The sequence below is a fragment of the Cololabis saira genome, chromosome 5 (genome assembly GCF_033807715.1).
Source record: "Cololabis saira isolate AMF1-May2022 chromosome 5, fColSai1.1, whole genome shotgun sequence".
NCBI classification, from domain to species: Eukaryota; Metazoa; Chordata; class Actinopteri; order Beloniformes; family Belonidae; genus Cololabis; species Cololabis saira.
This window is the reverse complement of record NC_084591.1, coordinates 50605898-50627225: the sequence shown is the minus strand read 5'-3', so window position 1 is coordinate 50627225 and position 21328 is coordinate 50605898. Positions and strand designations below refer to the sequence as shown.

The window sequence follows — 21328 nt, the reverse complement described above, 5'->3', positions numbered from 1 at the left end:
ATCCTCCGCTGAGGTCGGCTCTGCAGCTGCGCCGCTCTCCTCGCGGCGCAGCAGTCCAGCCTTTCTGAACACGCTGGTGATGGTGGATTCTTTCACAGCAATCCACGCTGTTAGGATCCACTGACAGACGTCAGTAAAGGATGCTTTTCGCATGCGGCCGGTTTTTGTGAATGACTTCTCTCCACTTGTCATCCAAGTCTCCCACTCAACCCGGAGCGCAGCTTTAAATGCCCGATTGACACAGATGTCAAGCGGCTGCAAAAACTTGGTCGTACCTCCAGGAATCACAGCTGGAATAGAATTTGTTTTCTTGATTGCTGCTTTTACAGAATCTGTGATGTGGGCCCTCATACTATCCAAAACAAGCAGTGCTTTTTTCCGGTGAAAAAATCCTCCCGGTCGCTTGCTGTAGCACTCCGTTAACCATTCCTTCATCACGCCTTCCATCATCCAGCCTTTGCTGTTAACTTTGACCACTATGCCTTTCGGGAATTGTTCTTTAGGCATAGTAATGCGCTTAAAAACCACCAGTGGTGGAAGTTTTTGCCCCGATGCAGTGCATGCCAGAACGCAGGTGAAATGCGTCCTCTCATGGCCCGTTGTTTTCAGCTGCACGGATGATGCGCCCCTCTTGTTAATGGTCCTGGTCAGCGGCAGATCAAACGTCAAAGGGACCTCGTCCATATTTATGATCTTATCTGGTCTGATGGAGTGTTCTTGTACATGTTTTTCAACGAATGTATGGAAGTTTTTTATTTTTTCCTGATAGTCAGGGGGGAGTTGCTGACAGAGAGTGGTCCGTGTTCTGATGGACAGGTTTTTACGCTTCATAAATCTGAAACACCATGACGGCCCCGCTTTGAAATCTTTAATTTCCATTTCGTGGGCAATGGTTTTGGCTTTAAGTCGGACCTGTACAGTGGATACACCCCGGCCACCCGCTCTCTGCGTGTTCACCCAGTCCTCCAGGACATTTTCTAGTTCAGGCCACCTGCTTTTATGTCCCCTGAAAGCTTTCCTGGACTTTGGGCATTGCATGAGCTCATCCCGCTGCATCCTCCAACGTCTCACCATGGACTCATTGACGCTAAGCTTCCGAGCAGCAGCGGGGTTACCTTCCTGTATAGCGGGATCAACGGCCTTCAACTTAAAACTTGCATCATGCGAAGTTCTAATTCAATTCAATTTTATTTATATAGCGTCTAATACAACAGATGTTGTCTCTAGACGCTTTCCAGAGATCCAGAACATGAACATGAACATAAACATAAACATAAACCCCCGAGCAATTATTATATAAACAATGGCAGGTAAAAACTCCCTTAGCGTCAGCAGCACACAGTTCTTCGTGTGGGTTCCATGATGAAGGGGGGTGAGAATTTGAAAATATTTAATTCGTCGTTTTTCTATCTGCTTCTACCTAGTTTTATCTGCTAAAGGAGTAGTGTATTCTTCTTTGCATTTACTTGTCTTACTTTTGATTCTACCGGTAATTCCGGTTAGCGTGCCCCCTGGCGGTGGAAAAAAATCCACAAAATAGCCGCGCCGTTGTTTAAGCCGCATGGTTCAAAACCTATGAAAAAAGTAGCGGCTTATAGTCCGGAAAATACGGTAGTCAGAAAACAAATTCCTGTTCCGTTGACTGAATATTCGGGTTTTAAAAGGAGTAACCCAGGGATCATACCGTATTTTCACGACCATACGGCGCACCGTGTGAAAAGGCGCACCCTCAGTTTTGTGTATAATTTTTGGTTTTAAAACACACATACGGCGCACCGACCCAAAAGGCGCAGTCTACAGACACAGAGCTGCACACACACGCGCTGCAGAACACACACACAAGAGTGCTTATTTAAAAATAAAGCAGGAGCAAAAAAAAGAATTTAAAAAAAACCACTGGGTCGCTGCACATAAACCTGTCTCAGCCACCGCGCTGGTCCCGGGTCCCGGTCCGCTCCCCCGCGCTGGTCCTCCTCTGCTCCCCCAGGAAGCTGCACTGCTTTCTTTCACTTCTCTTGTAGGTGGTTAGTCATCAAAATCAGAAAAGTCTCAGAGCTTCATCTCCCTACTGACAGACTACCTACCTACTGTACAATCCTGAGAAGCATCTATGCAAGACTGAAGACGCTGTTGTATTAGATGATTAGATGTACAAGTTCAGGGAAATTGACATTGCAGCTCTCGTTTGCAAAGAAAAAGAAAAAAGAACACTGCAACAATACAAAAAAAATACTTTAAAATACAGTCTGATATTTCTACTCTGAAATGGAATGAAGATAGGTGTGTGTGTGGGAGGTGGGCTGCAGGGGGAGGGGGGTTGTGTGTGTCTGTGTGTGTTTTCTTGACATGTTACATCCAAACACTGTGATGAGTTGCATTTACTATTTTTTTTGGAACCTTGCACATGTTGAAATGGTTCAAACGCTCTGAATGTTTCTCCCCTCAGGACTGTCTGCAGCCGTTGAGTATGCAGGCTCTTCCTGCCCAGCCAGAGAGTCTGTGCATCGTAGAGATGGGCGGCATCGAGAAGCAGGATGAACTTGGAGACAAAACCACCATGGGTTTCCTCTACCTGAACATCGGCCTCCAGGTATTCATTTTGATTTCAGAAGTGTCACTGTTGAGACACATGCTTTGAAAGAACACAAGATAATCCCATTTACATAGTCTAAAATCCTACTGCTGGTCTACAAAGACCTGAATGGTCTTGGACCAGAATACATGCTGGATCTGTTAGTTCCTATGAAGCTCCCAGACCCCTGAGGTTCATCTGGATCTGTTAGTTCCTATGAAGCTCCCAGACCCCTGAGGTTCATCTGGATCTGTTAGTTCCTATGAAGCTCCCAGACCCCTGAGGTTCATCTGGATCTGTTAGTTCCTATGAAGCTCCCAGACTCCTGAGGTTCACCTGGATCTGTTAGTTCCTATGAATCTCCCAGACCCCTGAGGTTCATCTGGATCTGTTAGTTCCTATGAAGCTCCCAGACGCCTGAGGTTCATCTGGATCTGTTAGTTCCTATGAAGCTCCCAGACCCCTGAGGTTCATCTGGATCTGTTAGTTCCTATGAAGCTCCCAGACTCCTGAGGTTCACCTGGATCTGTTAGTTCCTATGAAGCTCCCAGACTCCTGAGGTTCATCTGGATCTGTTAGTTCCTATGAAGCTCCCAGACTCCTGAGGTTCACCTGGATCTGTTAGTTCCTATGAATCTCCCAGACCCCTGAGGTTCATCTGGATCTGTTAGTTCCTATGAAGCTCCGAGACGCCTGAGGTTCATCTGGATCTGTTAGTTCCTATGAAGCTCCCAGACCCCTGAGGTTCATCTGGATCTGTTAGTTCCTATGAAGCTCCGAGACGCCTGAGGTTCATCTGGATCTGTTAGTTCCTATGAAGCTCCCAGACCCCTGAGGTTCATCTGGATCTGTTAGTTCCTATGAAGCTCCCAGACCCCTGAGGTTCATCTGGATCTGTTAGTTCCTATGAAGCTCCCAGACTCCTGAGGTTCACCTGGATCTGTTAGTTCCTATGAAGCTCCCAGACCCCTGAGGTTCATCTGGATCTGTTAGTTCCTATGAAGCTCCCAGACCCCTGAGGTTCATCTGGATCTGTTAGTTCCTATGAAGCTCCCAGACCCCTGAGGTTCATCTGGATCTGTTAGTTCCTATGAAGCTCCCAGACCCCTGAGGTTCATCTGGATCTGTTAGTTCCTATGAAGCTCCCAGACCCCTGAGGTTCATCTGGATCTGTTAGTTCCTATGAAGCTCCCAGACGCCTGAGGTTCATCTGGATCTGTTAGTTCCTATGAAGCTCCCAGACCCCTGAGGTTCATCTGGATCTGGTTTGTTGTGGTTCCAGAACCAGAACCAAGCAAGGTGAAGCAGCGTTCAGTTATTCTTCTCCTCACCGGTGGAACAAACTTCTTGTAGACCTGAGGTCTGCTCTAGAGCCCTGCGCAGGACTGTTTTAACAATAATAGAGATGCATTGATTTAGTGCAGAGGTCAGGAACCTTTTTGACTAAGAGAGCCATGAAAGCAAAAAAATTGGAAATGTATTTCAGTGAGAGCCATATAATCTATCCATTTAAAAAAAGTGAATTCAACTAAATGTCAGTATAATAACAATAATAGTAATAATACATTTTATTTATAGAGCGCTTTTAAAAAATCCAAGACGCTTCAGTCACAAAGATAAAACATCGAAATCAATAAACTTAAAAATTAAGAACCACAGGATAAAAAAAGGATGTGACGGATACTTTTATTTTGTTTAGCGCACCGTCAATGGTATCCAGGCGAGCGCCGACTGATTGATCCATGTTGTTCACCCGGGAGGCCACAGACTTTATTTCAGTTAAAATCTGCTCCATAGCTGCTTGGTTAGTCGGCGCCAGCTCCCAAGAGTTAGCATGAGCTAGTTTAGCCTCGTCCGGTACACGTGCAGCCGCTTGTTCGGCAATTTTCATCTTAGTTGCGGAAGGCGACGGTGAAAAAATAGAATAGTCCTCGCCGCGCTGCTTTCTAGGCATCTCAGATATGATTTGGCTGATGACAGTGAGTTTACTTGGAGAAAGTTACAGATTTATCTGAAGCCTGGAGTGGAGAAAAGTCTCAAGCGTCCATCTTGATCCGGATCACGTGACCACCCATGTCTTGCTGCTTTTAATGTTGATGTAAAGCACTTTGAATTACCTTATGTTGAATTGTGCTATACAAATAAACTTGCCTTGCCCAGTTTACAGCCATTCATTCATTCATTCATTCATTCATTCATTCATTCATTCATTCATTCATTCAGTCATTTCTGTGCAGGTATTGAGTTAATTTCTGTTGAACAGGAAGAATATACAACTAGATATTCAGATTGTTCATGAATCAAAACTGCGGCCTGCGGTGCAGCAGTTAGATGATCATCTGAGCAGTTAAACAAATATTTAAAGCTTGTGAATATTTTATATAAGGGCTGCACAATAATACTCGAAAAATGAGAATCACAATTTTTCTTTTTTTTCCTTTTGCATTTCTTGGGCATGACTTTTTTTTTTTTTCACTGATTGAAATGTTTATTGTCATTTTACAATTTTCAAAATTCCAACCATAACCCTTTATCCTGACTACAAGCCAGTGCAGTGAATAGGGATGGGAATTGATAAGATTTTTTCGATTCCGATTCTCTTATCGATTCTGCTTATCGATTCGATTCTTTATCGATTCTCTTATCGATTCTCATTTGGAAAAAAGGAGAAGAAACCATTTTAGAAAATACTAAAATACTAAAAAGAAACAATTTTAGTATCAACTTTGTTTTAATAAAACAAAGTTGATACTAAAATTGTTTCTTTGTTTCAATTTCTTTGTTTCTCCGATCTTTTTTGTTCAAAGATATAAAACTTTTATATCTTTGAACAAAAAAAATATAATGAGGTCTTAAGATGCCCCCAGCCTTAGGCTCCTCGATGGTGCCAGTGGGTCCCCACAAAATGATTTGTAATATACAGTAAAATATGTATTTAATATAAAATGATAATAATAAAATAAATATTCTTCTGTAGAAATTAATGAAAAACAACAAATTATTTTGTGGCAATTACACAAGAATGTCCAGTAACATGTTCAACACCACAAACTTAGTCCCTGCTTGGTGACATTCATCTATTCTGGCCTGATTCTCTTCCTGCCTTGATGAAAGGAGAATCTAGCGGTAGATGCTCTTTAACTTCTCCATAGATGAGCTGATCAGTTGCAGCTGTGTCAGGAGCTCCGCTGTCCGCCGGAGCGCAGCTCTTCTAAAGCATGATTTATGGTCCGCGTTAAATCGACGCAGAGCCTACGGCGTAGGGTACGCGGCATTGCGCGCCGTACGGTGCATGTTGCCGCGTACCCTACGCCGTAGGCTCTGCGTTGGTGTAACGCGGAACCATAAATCAGCCTTACCACATGCAGGCTGACTCCGCGCTCCCAGCGGATCAGCCGGCTGAGTCCTAACAGTTTCCCCCCTCTGTTGAAATGTCCACATTGCAAGAATTGTCGCCCTGTTGTCATCCTTTTTGGTAAAATGTAACCAAACTTCCCAGCGTTTATGCCGCTTTGTCCCCGTGTTTTCCTGCTGGGCGCAAATGCGCACGCTGCGCAACGTGCTTGGTGACGTCATTCGCGCCCGCTGGAATCGATAAGGGAATCGTTTGGGGAAAAAGGCAAACGATTCCAAGGAATTGAAACACTGGGAACCGGTTCTCAACAAGAACCGGTTCTCGATTCCCATCCCTAGCAGTGAATAATAGTTACATAAACTATAATGCTAAAGTGATAATCTCCTCGGATGTATTGGAGTGTTTGAGAAACTCCTTGGATACTTGGAGGAAAGTAGGAGTGTTTCTTTGTGATGCATCTCGTCAAATAAAATGCAGAAGAAATTAGTTTGAAATGAGATTGCATGTAGGTCTAAATTGAAGTCACAATTTTTTATTTTTTTTAAAAAATGTATTGTGTAGCAGCATTTTCTATTGTTGTTTTGTCTGGTTGTGAGATTTTCAGCCTGTAATGTATGTTTGTCTGTAAATCCCTCAGAACGGTGTGCTGCTTAGGACGGTTCTGGACCCCGTGACCGGGGACTTGTCAGATACCAGAACCCGCTACCTGGGCTCCCGACCCGTCAAGCTGTTCAGAGTCCGGATGCAGGGCCAGGAAGCTGTATGAACCTTTATTCACATTTAACTCACACAACAGTTAAACTGTGTCAATAATGTCTCTATTGGCGCTTTTCCACTAGTACCTACTCAGCCCGACTCTCCTCCACTCGGTTTGGTTCTTTCCTTCCCCAAGTGCCCCAAGTGTGGGCCGCGGCCCTATGGTTAAGAATCACTGATCTAGACGGCGATAAGGAACGACCAGATCCACCAGGAGCTCTGTCTCTTCATAGCTGCTCTGCTACTAACGGACTTTTCAGCAGCGCAGAGACAAACTAAACAAAATTAAAAAGCATCACCGCTTGAATCTTCTCTCACTCTCATTTTTAACTTGATATGGAACACAAGCCACAGACCCAGCAGCACATCTATCATCTCCTCCAGGTTCTACATCTTTAGTGTTTTTTTCTTCTTCCTTTTAGATATACAATCAAATACGTCACAGCAGCTTCACTCCAACCTCCTACTTCTGATCCAGGTGCTGAATTGTTATGGAAAAGAAACCAGGCTGAGTTGAGTCCAGCTGAGATGAGTTGAGCTGAGATGAGTAGAGCCGAGTAGGTGCTAGTGGAAAAGTACCATATGAAAATAAGGAATTATAAAGGCCAATGGATTACATACATAAAAACCAGTATCCATTGCTAGTTGAATTGAAGGGAAAGAAATGTTTGTGGAAGTCTCACAGCACTTGCTCTCATTACCAGGTATTGGCCATGTCCAGCCGCTCGTGGCTCAGCTACTCGTACCAGTCCCGGTTCCACCTGACCCCGCTCTCGTACGAGACTCTGGAATACGCCTCGGGCTTCGCCTCCGAGCAGTGTCCCGAGGGCATCGTGGCCATCTCCACCAACACGCTCAGGTACGGACGCATCTGCTCTGGAGGGGGGGAAACACATGTAGGATTCACTTTTAATTGAAGTAAATGGTGCATGCAACATCTATTTTTAATTTTTTTTTAAACATGTCTATTAGATTTTCCACATAATACACAACAATACAGAAACCCCCTTTGACAGCACAACGCAAAAAAACACAAACAAAAACCAGACAAGGGCAAGGACATTAAAAAGAAGAGAAACGCATTAACAAAATGAAAACAAGCTCGTAACAGAAATAACAACTAACTAAATAGAAAAAATAAATAAAATAAAAAAATAAGAGGCATTTTAAAATGTAAGTATTTATATAAAGTATCTCCACGATGCCTCTTCAGGTCACCTCACTGTATATTCATGCTTCCAAGGCCTCATCAATATCACCGTTTTTAAGAAAAGCTAAGAACTTTCCCCATATATCATCAAATTCAAAGGGCTTTTTCTTGACACAGTAGGTGAGTTTTTCTAGAGCCAGTCATGACGTTAGATGTCTCAGCCAGAGGCCTAAGCTTGGACCCTTAACACTTTTCCAGCACAAGGCTATTGATCGTCTAGCCCAGTGGTTCCCAACCTTTTTTCCTTGTCCCCCCCTACTTGTGTCTAAGATCAGCCGGGCCCCCCGACCCGTACGTACTAGCACCAAAAGAGTCAAGTGATTCGTTACAAATCTTTAATTGAAAAAAATTAACATTAATTATGTTTTTGTGATACATTTCTCTTTGGTTTACCCTGTATACATATGACTTTGTCTTTCTCACTTTCATTTTGTGTCACCAATAGGGCTGAACGATTTTTGAAAATAATCTAATTGCGATTTTTTTCCTCAATATTGCGATTGCGTTTTAATATGCGGTTATTTTTTTCAAGGTCCTGTTCTCATGTATTTTTCAACTACACAAGCAATAAATCAGTCTGTTTTATAATAAACAATGCCAGATTTATTTAAAGCACAGATTACAACAATAAAGAAAACAAATCTGTGCCTTTACCTCTTTATCACGTCTACACACGTCTGTACACATGAGTGTTATGGGTCGTTCTCTCTGAACCCAATTGCACGACACCAAACCGGGTGAAGAAAAACTCCCACAGGGAACAAAAAACCTTCCTCACAGGCAGTACTCGAGTTGTAAAAAAAAAAAAAAAAACAGGGGGGATGGTGGATTTTATCATATGGGGACAGATAATTTGTGCTGATTACAAATAATATAATATATTAATAATAATAATAATAATAATGACTTGGATTTATATAGCGCCCTTCAAGGCACCCAGAGCGCTTTACAGAGATCATTATTCATTCGTACACATCCTCACTGGTGGTGGTAAGCTACATTGTAGCCACAGCTGCCCTGGGGCAGACTGACGGAAGCGTGGCTGCCATATCGCGCCTAACGGCCCCTCCGACCACCACCAAACATTCAAACACATTCACACGGGGCAAGGTGGGTAAGGTGTCTTGCCCAAGGACACTACGACAGCAAACTGGGACAGAGCGGGATTCGAACCGCCGACCTTCTGGTCATTGGACGACCCGCTCTACCACCTGAGCTACTGCCGCCCCGGCAAATAAATAGCATAGCATAGCAAATAATAGCACTGACCAAAACACCTTCAGAAATACTACAGGAATGACATAGCAGCAGTTAAATGCAGCCTTCTGTAAGCTTGAAATATCCACTGGGCTTACATCAAATACATCAAAACACAATAATAAAAAACAGTTTTCTGAACTTATCAATATGACTCTGTCCTTCACAGGATAAGTAAAATGGATCACTGCAAAAACTCAAAATCTTAACAAGAATATTTGTCTTATTTCTAGTTAAAATGTCTCATTTTAGTAAAAGAAATGTCATTACACTTAAAACAAGACTCATCACTGGAAAAAACAATTTTCACCCGTTTCAAGTAGATTTTCACTTGAAATAAGTAGAAAAATATGCCAGTGGAACAAGATTTTTTTGCTTGTAATAAAAAGATAAATCTTGTCCCACTGGCAGATTTTTCTACTTATTTCAAGTGAAAATTTACTTGAAACAGGTGAAAATTGTCAAATAAGTTATTTTTCTGGTGTTATTTTTTTTGGTGATGACTCTCAATGTTGAAATAGCAGTAAAACCACATTCATTGATGAAATGACATAATGGATGGAAAGGAGTGATGGCAGTTTTACAGGGGGATGATTTGGACCGTTTTTATTTCATCCCCCCTCAACTCGACTACTGCTCACAGGGAACTCAGAACTTCTTCATAAATAACTCAAAAATCACAGAGAAAAAAAAAACACCAGCAAACTATCTCACAGAGTTAACAAAATGAACCAGCAATGAACAAATGGCAGCCCCGCTGTTTAACCTCTCCTCCTGATGAGCTGTCGGGCTGCAGGTGTGGTTTAAGGCTGATTTAGGTTCCGCGTTACACCAACGCAGAGCCTACGCCGTAGGGTCTGCGTTGATTTAACGAGGAACCATAAATCAGGCTTCACAGCGCGACTCACTGTGCGCCCGGCTCGTGCTCGGCGCCGCACACAGCTCCTCGCCGACTCTGCGCTCATATATTTAATACATTTATAAAGCCCATATATTTATAAAGCCCCGCCTGGCCGAGCCCTAACACTGAGGCCATGATAAATAGGTTACAGGCGGACACGCAGCACTGACTTTTTTTCGCTGCCGGCAACGTGACCAGATCACGTGACTGGTCAAATCGCAGCCTTTGCGGTTAGAAAATCTCATTTTTTCACATTGCCATATTATCGCAAATGCAATTCATCGTTCAGCCCTCTTTTAATATGAGCGCAAACATTTTTAACATTTTTCCTACCTGTCTGAGTAGTAGTATGATTAAATGTTGAATAATGATATAATAAGTTATTACGTTTTTATCCTGCTAAATAACTTAGAAATATATTTTGGTCATTTTAAAATACTAAGTGGGTTTATACAGACTTGGATTACAGTATTCCATTAGGTGTGTTATTATTTTTTATTTATTTAACATGCATATCCTCAAAGCAGACAAAGTTTTACGCCCCCCCCCCCCAGAGATCTCAGGCGCCCCCCCAAGGGGGGCCCGGACCCCAGGTTGGGAGACACTGGTCTAGCTTGCAGTAATCATAGGTCAACCTTTTCTTTTTCCTTATTGGACAAAGCGCAATTGTCCGGGTAGGAACTCAAAACACATGCAACATCTATCTTACTAATAAAGCAAACGCCTCCAGTTTTGGGTTCTACTGTTAAATAAAATATATGAATGAAGTGCCTAACTTGTTTCTTCTGCCTTGATGTGACTGCAGAATCCTGGCTCTGGAGAAACTAGGAGCGGTTTTCAACCAGGTGGCCTTTCCTCTGCAGTACACGCCCAGGAAGTTTGTAATCCACCCAGAAACCAACAACCTGGTCCTGATTGAGACGGACCACAACGCCTACACAGAAGCAACCAAGGCTCAGAGGAAGCAGCAGATGGCTGAGGTGTGGAACGCTCGCCACATCAAACATGGATTGTTTTAGCATATTTGTTTATAAATGTATTTTTTTTATGTCACACATTCTCTTGACATGACAGCAAGTCTTGTAAACTGCATGTCTTCACTCACTCCAGTTCACAGCTTGGAAAGAAAGACTTGATCTGTTGTTCTAGATGCAGTGTGTTAATGTGAAAGACTGAGCCAAGAGTGGATGTTCTAGTGGGGCTATTTTCCTCTCACATGTGCATGAAGTTTTACTAGCCCTAAGCTTGAAAACTGTATAACTGATGTTGGAGATAACCGAGCAAAGTTCATCCATCAGATGATCAGCCCAAATTACTGAATAGCTTCCAAACATCTACTTAATGAAGTGGTTTGGGTCATTCAAAAGAAATTCAAGTTAACCACCAACAGTCTGGAGGAGGAAATGATATAATATGAGTGTATTGTTCAGGAAACAGCATTCATTGAGATTGCATAGAGGATAAATGCAGTTTAAGGGTCTACTGAAGTTCTAACTTGTTTTAGTATCCAAATGCCTACAGCTGCTAATAAATAGAAGAAGTAGACTTGGTCATTTTTACAAGTGTACAAACATTAAGTAGCCTATATAATTAAGTATGTTCAACTTTAGCTGTAATCCCTGTAGGTAATGATGCCATATGGATCTAGTCTTTATTTGTGTTTTATGTATTAAAATCATGTGGCATTTTGAATAGAAAAATGGTTTTCAATAAGGCTGAGGGGTAAATACATTCAGTCAGACTATGATGGGAATCAAATTGGTTCAAGAATGAGTCCAGCCTTGTGACACAAAGTCCACAGTAATTCCACAGAGCAGACTGCTGTTTCATCGTCCAGAAGATGCTCCATGGCAGGGAATCAAGTATTCAGGGATAGTTGATGGAAACTCCAGCCAGAGATATTAAACACTGCAGTCACAGTCTTTTGGCATGGCAAGTCATCTTGATGCGCGTTTCCTACTTTTTCAGTCAGTCAACATGTTTTACTGCCACCTGCTGGATAATGTGCTTTTTGCATTGTCGCAAATTGACGTTCAGTCAAGCAGCGCTATATCTGGATGAAAATGGTGTGGCCTCTGAAGGTTACATTTGGCACCATAATGGCCCCTGTTTCAGAAAAGTCCTAGAACCACCAGTGCCCCCCTTACAAGCACAAAAGAGAGGCCAATGTGTTTTCATTCATTATATAATATGTTACCGGGTAAAAAGATAAATGACTGTCATAGTGGATTATTATTTTGTGTTCATGTTCAGCCAGATACCAACAAAACCTAGTCTGTTTCTGGGCTGCCATGAGTCGTTATCTGCGTAACATGCAGAAAAATCCTGATCAGAAATAACTGAACCTTCGTCCTCAATTCCTGATTAATGACCTTTCCAATAACCTCAACAAGATTTTCTGACTTTGACGACACCAAGACTAGTGGGGGGTTAGTTTCTCTAGGTTAATGTTCCCAAGCTCTGCTAAGTGCACTTTAATAGCTGCAACAGCAGCTCAGAACAAAATATACATGTCAATACTTGACTGATATGGGCCGGTTTTTGTTAACATATTCTGCAGCTCAAAATGCAGTCAAACAAACGATTGATCTTGTGTTGCTGTAGGAAATGGTGGAGGCTGCTGGCGAGGACGAGCGAGAGCTGGCTGCTGAAATGGCTGCTGCGTTCCTCAACGAGAATCTCCCCGAAGCCATTTTTGGAGCGCCTAAAGCCGGAGCCGGGCAGTGGGCGTCGCTGGTGCGGCTGGTTAATCCCATACAGGGAGCAACGCTAGACCAGGTGCAGCTGGAGCAGAACGAAGCTGCATTCAGGTGAGCAGGACGCATTTAAACGTAATTTGCACAGCAAATGAACGTGCAAATTATCTCTGTCATCAAACAATCCTTAGAAACTTTAGTAGGGTAGAGAGGATTTCATCATATCACATCTTTCCTTAAGAAACAATAGATGTGTGAATGATGATTTTCTAACATTCCCTTTGTGTCATCACCTTTTTATAGTCCAAATTCAAAATCAAGCAATTCTTATCGGTTGGTAGTCACATTTCTCAGTCCGTTTGCTTCGACATTATATAAAGTTCTTCCAATTAATTGGAAGTAGTTTGCCTCATGGTCCAGCAGAGGGCGCTCTTATATAATGTTGATCAAATAAAGCCCAAGAAATGTCCATTTTTAATCAATAATGCCATGTTTGCCTCAAAAATGGAACAAAAAAAAACACTTTGTGAAGCTGTTCTGCGAGTACAAACATGACAACAAAACGGACAGACAGAGCTAAAAATGGTCCAAATCATCCCCCCTTTCCATCCTTATGTCATTTCATCAATGAATGTGGTTTTGCTGCTATCTCAACATTTAGAGTCATCACCAGAAAAATAACTTATTTGACAATTTTCACCTGTTTCAAGTAAATTTTCACTTGAAATAAGTAGAAAAATCTGCCAGTGGGACAAGATTTATCTTCTTATTACAAGCAAAAAAAATCTTGTTCCACTGGCATATTTTTCTACTTATTTCAAGTGAAAATCTACTTGAAACAGGTGAAAATTGTTGTTTTTTCCAGTGATGAGTCTTGTTTTAAGTGTAATGAGATTTCTTTTACTAAAATGAGACATTTTAACTAGAAATAAGACAAATATTCTTAAGATTTTGACTTTTTGCAGTGATCCATTTTACTTATCAATTTTAATTATAGCTTGTTTGGTTTCTTCTGTAATTGGACACACGGTTTGTCATGACACCTGAAAAATGCCTGGTGCTTCATGGCGAGCTGTGTCTGGTGACAGAATAAATTAGACAAGCTAAAATGATTTATTTACTGCATGAGCTGTTGCAATTTCCTTCTTTTTGCACTTTAAATGGATATTGAAAGACCCATTTGAGTGATTTATTTTTTAGTTATTTCACAATAATTATTGTGAAATTATTATTTCACTAGTTATTTTACAGTCATATAATTCAAGCAACAGCTCCAAAAACATTTTTAATAACACTAACTCACATCAATATCGGATCGAATCAAATGGTGATAGAAAACAGAAGGGCTAATACAGCATTTAACTTTTTTACTTGACACCTTTGGGAAGCGACCGCACGGCAGAAAGGTGGCCATTCTTAAAGTGGTGCAGCGCAGAGATGGAGGGGGAATATGAACTGGCATGAAAAAAATGTTCAGTCAAAAATATATTTTTGTCTTTAATCCCTGAACTGTGCTGCTGCGTTTGTTTAGCTGTTGCGCTGCATGTCCCGTCCGCAGTTTTTTAAGATGCTCTGCTGCTTCCGCATAGATCAACCTACCCTCACAATGAGACTCGCTCTGATTGGGTTTCTTCCCAACTCTTCCCACAGAACAGTCGTTCTGATTGGATCTCTTGTCCATTCTTCCCTCCCAACATTCTCGTCTCGTTTTTATTCATTGACTAAAGTGTCAGTTATGGGCCGGTCGGTGGCACAGTGGGTTAAGCAAGCGGTGGAGGCTACAGTGCTCCTGCATTGGTTGCAGGTTCCAATCCCGGCCTGCGTACCTTTGCTGCATGTCATCCACATTCTTGTCTGCAACTTGAATAAAGGGCCACTAGAGCCACAAAAAATCTTAAAAAATAAAAAAATAAAGTGTCAGTTATATTTGGTCATAGTCTTCATCATCATATCTGACTTTTTATTTAGTTTTCGTCCATGAAGAAGTTATTTGACACATTTTTTGTCATAGTCTTCGTCAAGGAAATGAACACTGCATCAAACCTAAAAAATGAGCATTAGTTAAGGTGACAGATTGGTTCCTTCAGAGTGGTCTTGAAGCCTCTTCTCCGTACCGCATGCAGCCTTGCCGCTTGGGAAGACGATGGAGAATGACTCACTTTTGGTTGATGGGTCAGTAGAGGAACGGCAACTTATCTCGATTCCACATGAGCTTCAACCTGGAAGTGAGATGGTTGGCGCTTGTCCCAAACCAACGTTGGATGAGACATGACCTTCTCCCATGTCAGAGAAGTTCGTCGTCTCGTCCATTTAATTCACCTTAACAAAACTGTTCATACGTCCATTTTCCACAATGATGCATCCCATCTCTTTCATCGATGACATTTGATGAAGATGTGCCATGTTCTCACAGCTTTGCCTTCTCTGTCTTGTTCAGTGTTGCAGTGTGTCGGTTTCCCAACACGGGGGACGAATGGTACGTCCTGGTGGGCGTAGCCAGAGACATGATCCTCAACCCCCGGTCGGTGGGGGGCGGGTTCATCTACACCTATCGGCTCACTGCTGGAGGGGAGAAGCTCGAGTTTGTGCATAAGGTAGGTCTGACTTCTGCAGGTTTTTTTTTCTTTCATATAGAGGGAATGCGCACAACGTCACAGATGCGACTTCACAGCGGGTTACGTGTCCTAAAGACTGGGTGTCGGAAAGACTGGGTGTCGGAAAGACTGAGTGGCAGCGTAAACTTTCAGTTTGAGCAACTGGAAAAAATCTAAAATGGGAAAGAGCTGTCGTGAGATAGACTGTACTCATAGATTTAGCATAGCAAGAAATCAGAGTTATCGTTTTACAGACTGCCGAAAAAAAAGCTTAATAGAGACAAATGGATCGCTGCAATTCACAGAAACAACTGGATTCCAGACACCGAAACGTGGATTTGTGGTTCCCATTTTGTATCAGGTAATGTTGGATTTTTGGGTAGCTAACGTTAAACGGTAAAATCATAAAGTTCAGTGTCCTCATCACTTCAATTTATACAACAAATCCTGCCTTGAAGTCGGACCAAGCGTCAATACTTTTGTAAGCCTTCAAGCTTTGCTTCGTGTATTTCCCCGGCGTAGAAATTAAGTACATATAAATATCAGGAAACTGGATTTGTGGCCAAATATTAATGTCAATGGACCACTGGTTCTTGGGGTAACTGTACCAAATATTAATGTCCATGGACCACTGGTTCTTGGTAACTGTACCAAATAATGTCCATGGACCACTGGTTCTTGGTAACTGTACCAAATATTAATGTCCATGGACCACTGGTTTTTGGGGTAACTGTACCAAATATTAATGTCCATGGACCACTGGTTCTTGGTAACTGTACCAAATATTAATGTCCATGGACCACTGGTTCTTGGTAACTGTACCAAATATTAATGTCCATGGACCACTGGTTCTTGGTAACTGTACCAAATATTAATGTCCATGGACCACTGGTTCTTGGTAACTGTACCAAATAATGTCCATGGACCACTGGTTCTTGGTAACTGTACCAAATATTAATGTCCATGGACCACTGGTTCTTGGGGTAACTGAACGGGTCACTGTCAAGTCCAACTGCCTTTAATTTAAGCCCATAATCGGCTGTTATCCCGTTTTCTCCAGGTGTTTTTGCCACTCAGTGCCAGTAAGGGGTCGTGGTCCAGTGGGAAATTGACATCAACGAATTCCCCCTATTGGCCTTTCCTGCTGATATTGGGGAATGATAATGTTTGTTATACAGCAGCCATTTCTTCAGCTCTCTCATTTGAAATAACCTGTCTGTAATTCCTTTTCGGTCGGCCTGTCATGACGGGTAAACTGTTGTATTCCTGGTATCTGGCAGCATTGTGTTCTGGCACTGACTACACTGCTGTCAGCTTCTGTCTGTCCATCATGTCTGTTAACAACACAGTGTCTCCAAAGTTTTAATCTGAGAGTTGCAGAGCAAAAGAAATGAATGTTTGCGCTGCATAATAAGAACAATCCTCCAGGGTCATGAGAGTTCACAAGGAGGGACGGTCCTAAATAAAGCCGTTAAAGATGGCTCAGCCTGTGGTGTCCCATACTGCTCTTTGGGCAATTCCCCAGAAACATGAGCAGGGTGGAGATCAGGGGGTGAATCAGCTTACAAGTGTTTACCTGATGGGGAATAACAGACCAAGGAGTGATGCGTCACAATATTACACACAGCTAGAGGAATTTCCCCACCACTTAACCAGAAATGTTTTTAGGTGTTTCTATCTGGCTGTGACGCAAGCTTTTATATTTTTTTACATGCCCGTACTTACAAAACAACATTTTTGCGCCCCCCCCCCCCAACCAAATATCAGTCCTGGGCGTAGCTCCTCTTCCAACCCCGGGGGGGCCACACTGAGCTCAGGTCTCCTCCTTACTTGAGGAGTGAGCAGCTTCTTTTCACCAGACAGGGTGGGGCTTCTCCGGCCCGGTGGACCGGTGGAAGGATCACGGTATTCCGATCACGTTAGCCCACCCCATCTGTTCCCTGGCTGGCCAGAGGGGGAATGTAGGCCCAGGGGCCTCATTTTATAAAGCTTGCTTGCGCACAAAACAGGGCTTGAAAGATGCGCACGCCACCTTCACCGCAAAGGTTGGGATTTAAAAAAAAAAAAACTAACTGAAAAATTTGTGTATCTTTACGCCAACCCTGACCCTCGTGCACGAACATTTTGAAGATATGGGGAACTGGCGACGGCGGTGAGGTGGTGAAATGAAGCCAGATTCATGTATTACTCTTAATGTCATCATCACATATCAGACTTATAGATCCATGTACACCCAAGCCGGTGTTCTGCCGAGGTGTCCTACCTCGGCAGAAAATACTACTGTACGATCCCTGTTTCTTTTATCTCAGTTTCTTTTTTTTCAAAGGCTTTTTCATGCAAATAGACGATTTAACAGCAGGAAGTCAGAAAGTGCTTCCACATAGGTCTATGTGTACGACGCTTCGGCGGAAGAAAAAACCCCGTCAGATCACGCTTCCACATAGATAAATGTTGATGTCTATGTGGGCGCGTGATCTGACGGGGTCTTTTCATCTGTCAAATCATCCTACCGCGGACAGGCCGTGCCGGTGTCGTGCCAAAAAGTGATTTCCTGCCAGAATCTGATTTCTCCCCTGAAAATGGGTCTTTTTACCTGCCAAAAATTGATTGAAGGCCAAATACAATTTAATGAAAGGTTGTTTCCACCTAAATATGATTTGATCTTGATTCTTGAGCTTCATAATCTGAAAATGTGACGTTTCAGCGCTATCGCTCAACGGGCTGCTGTGCGCGCTCCCGCGGCCAGAAATCAGATTCTGGCAGGCAATCACTCGCTTTATTTTTGTTAGTGATGCCATTACTGTGATCACCAAATAATGTCGTTTTCCTGCCTCCACCTCATCCACAACATCTCCATCTCAGTCTCCGTGAAATTTAGCTTTCTGGTCTTCCCTGCCATGATTTTTGAGTGTAAAACACCGTTGATCAGCAGGTTCATTTATATGCAAATACAGTCGCCAGGTGCTTTGCATTGACCATTCTTGGTAAAAAGTGGGCGTGTAGAGGGCGGGGTATGAGGCAAATTCACGTGCGCAACCTTCCAGCTGGACTGATTTATAAAGCAAACATTGCGTGCAAGTGTGCGTGCACACGGTTTTATAAATCCAGATTTTTTTTTTGCGCACAGCGTTTTCGGCTTTTGGGTTTACGTGCACTTTTAGTATGAATCCTACACTCTTTTATAAATGAGGCCCCAGGACTGTGTGCATGTTTTTGTGAGAGTAGCTCATAGAGCTGGGCATTGCTAAGAACCTCACGATTCGATTATTGATTTTAAATGCTTCAATATCGATTCAGTAAGACGTAGAAATACACAAATATCTGTTGGCAATTATTTTTATTTTCATGCCCGGTCAACACGTGACGTGACATGTTACTTCACATAGAAATGAACTGAGCATTTAAACTCAGCAGCACCATAAGTTTGTGTACCATGTGTGTGTACCATCTTCCTAAAACCTTGATTTTCCACAACACTGAACGGTCGAAGGTCCTTACAAATGAGGACGCCACGGACTCCGTTATCTTCCGTGCGTGGACAGATCTTGGCGCTAGTTTGCAGACAAAGGCTTGGTCGAGTTGCATCTGTTTTGGGTCCACAGTTTCAGCCGTAGGTTGTTGCATCCGCAAGGTGTCGGCTTAAGTGGTTCCGCAGGTTTGTCGTGTTGCTGTTGTAATTTAGTTCAGCCTAAATTAGTTTACACACCACCCTACTGTCCGTTTCTCCTGTTCCTTCTTTAAATGGGAATTCCTCTTGCCATCGTCTGCATTTTATTGTTGTTTGGTCGCGTGCAGCAACCGTCCACAAAACACGAATCATAAGAAAATGTTATGTTATATTTTTTTCTTCAAAGATATAAAAGTTTTATATCTTTGAACAAAAAAGATCAGAGAAACAAAGAAATTGAAACAAAGAAACAATTTTAGTGACAACTTTGTTTTATTAAAACAAAGTTGATACTACAATGGTTTCTTCTTCTTTTTTCCAAATGAGAATCGATAAGAGAATCGATAAAGAATCGAATCGTTAAGCAAAATGGAATCGGAATCGAAAAAATCTTATCAATTCCCATCCCTACAGACTCCACTGCTGTGCTGTGGGAATGTCGAATTTCCTCATCTGTCTGAGAATAATAAAGAAATAAATAACTCAAATAGGCCTTTCAATATCCATTTAAAGTGATTAAAAAAAAAAGAGAGAAAATGCAACAGCTCATTCAGTAAACAAATCATTTTAGCTTGTCTAATTTATTCTGTCACCAGACACAGCTGGACATGAAGCATCAGACATTTCTCCGGTATGTCATGATAAACTGTGTCCGATAACAGAGAAACCAAACAAGCTATAGTAAATATAGATAATATGAACTTCATTGATTCTTGACCGCCCGCCCTCCCGTAGGCCCACCACCCGCGGGAGGGTTCATAAGGGGAAGGTGCCGTGTGATTTGGGTGGCAGCCGTGGGCGGGGGCCCCGGCGACCCAATCCCCGGACGACGACTCTGGCTTTAGGGACATGGAATGTCACCTCGCTGGGGGGGAAAGAGCCTGAGCTTGTGCGGGAGGCTGAGAGGTATCGACTAGAGATAGTCGGGCTCACCTCCACGCACAGCCTGGGCTCTGGAACCCAACTCCTTGAGAGAGGTTGGACTCTCTTCCACTCTGGAGTTGCCCATGGTGAGAGGCGGCGAGCTGGTGTGGGCTTGCTCATAGCTCCCCAGCTAGGCCGCCATGTGTTGGAGTTCTCCCCACTTAACGAGGGTTGCTTCCCTGCGCCTTCGGGTCGGGGATAGGTCTCTCACTGTTGTTTCGGCCTACGAGCCGAACGGCAGTGCAGAGTACCCGGCCTTCCTGGAGGCCCTGGGAGGGGTGCTGGAAAATGCCCCAACTGGGGACTCCATCGTTCTGTTGGGGGACTTCAACGCTCACGTGGGCAGCGACAGTGTTACCTGGAGAGGTGTGATTGGGAGGAACGGCCTCCCCGATCTGAACCCGAGCGGTGTTTTGTTATTGGACTTCTGTGCTAGCCACAGTCTGTCCATAACGAACACCATGTTCGAGCATAAGGGTGTCCATCAGTGCACGTGGCACCAGGACACCCTAGGCCGGAGGTCAATGATCGACTTTGTAGTCGTGTCATCTGACCTCCGGCCGTATGTCTTGGACACTCGGGTGAAGAGAGGGGCTGAGCTGTCAACTGATCACCACCTGGTGGTGAGTTGGATCCGCTGGCAGGGGAGGAAGCTGGTCAGACCTGGAAGACCCAAGCGTATCGTGAGGGTCTGCTGGGAACGTCTGGCAGATTCCCCTGTCAGGGAGGTCTTCAACTCCCACCTCCGGGAGCGCTTTGACCGGATTCCGAGGGAGGCCGGAGACATTGAGTCCGAATGGACCATGTTCTCCACTTCCATTGTTGACGCGGCCGTCCGCAGTTGCGGCCGTAAGGTCTCCGGCGCCTGTCGCGGCGGCAATCCCCGAACCCGGTGGTGGACACCGGAAGTAAGGGATGCCATCAAGCTGAAGGAGTCCTACCGAGCCTGGCTAGCTCGGCGGACTCCCGAGGCAGCTGACGGGTACCGGCAGGCCAAGCGGACTGCGGCCCGGGCGGTCGCGGAAGCAAAAACTCGGGTCTGGGAAAAGTTCGGGGAGGCCATGGAGGAGGACTACCGGTCAGCCTCGAGGAAATTCTGGCAAACCATCCGGCGCCTCAGGAGGGGGAAGCAGTGCTCCGCCAACACTGTTTACAGTGGAGGAGGGGAGCTGTTGACCTCGACTGGGGACATCGTCGGGCGGTGGAAGGAATACTTCGAGGATCTCCTCAATCCCACTGACACGCCTTCCGTCGAGGAAGCAGAGGCTGAGGATTCAGAGGTTGATTCATTCATCACCCAAGCTGAAGTCACCGAGGTAGTTCGGAAGCTCCTCAGTGGCAAGGCACCGGGGGTGGATGAGATCCGCCCTGAGTACCTCAAGTCTCTGGATGTTGC

The 21328-nt window shown here is 43.7% G+C and overlaps 1 protein-coding gene across 1 annotated transcript in view; it reads left to right on the top strand.

Moving 5' to 3' along the window:
* The window catches only part of sf3b3 (splicing factor 3b, subunit 3), a 72539-nt gene that overhangs the window by 18605 nt on the left and 32606 nt on the right, over window positions 1–21328 (top strand). Inside the window, exons 16-21 of the mRNA XM_061722341.1 lie at window positions 2447–2590; window positions 6565–6687; window positions 7388–7542; window positions 10857–11031; window positions 12656–12861; window positions 15185–15341. Coding sequence (XP_061578325.1) covers window positions 2447–2590; window positions 6565–6687; window positions 7388–7542; window positions 10857–11031; window positions 12656–12861; window positions 15185–15341 — 960 coding nt within the window. The remainder of the gene's footprint in view (window positions 1–2446; window positions 2591–6564; window positions 6688–7387; window positions 7543–10856; window positions 11032–12655; window positions 12862–15184; window positions 15342–21328) is intronic.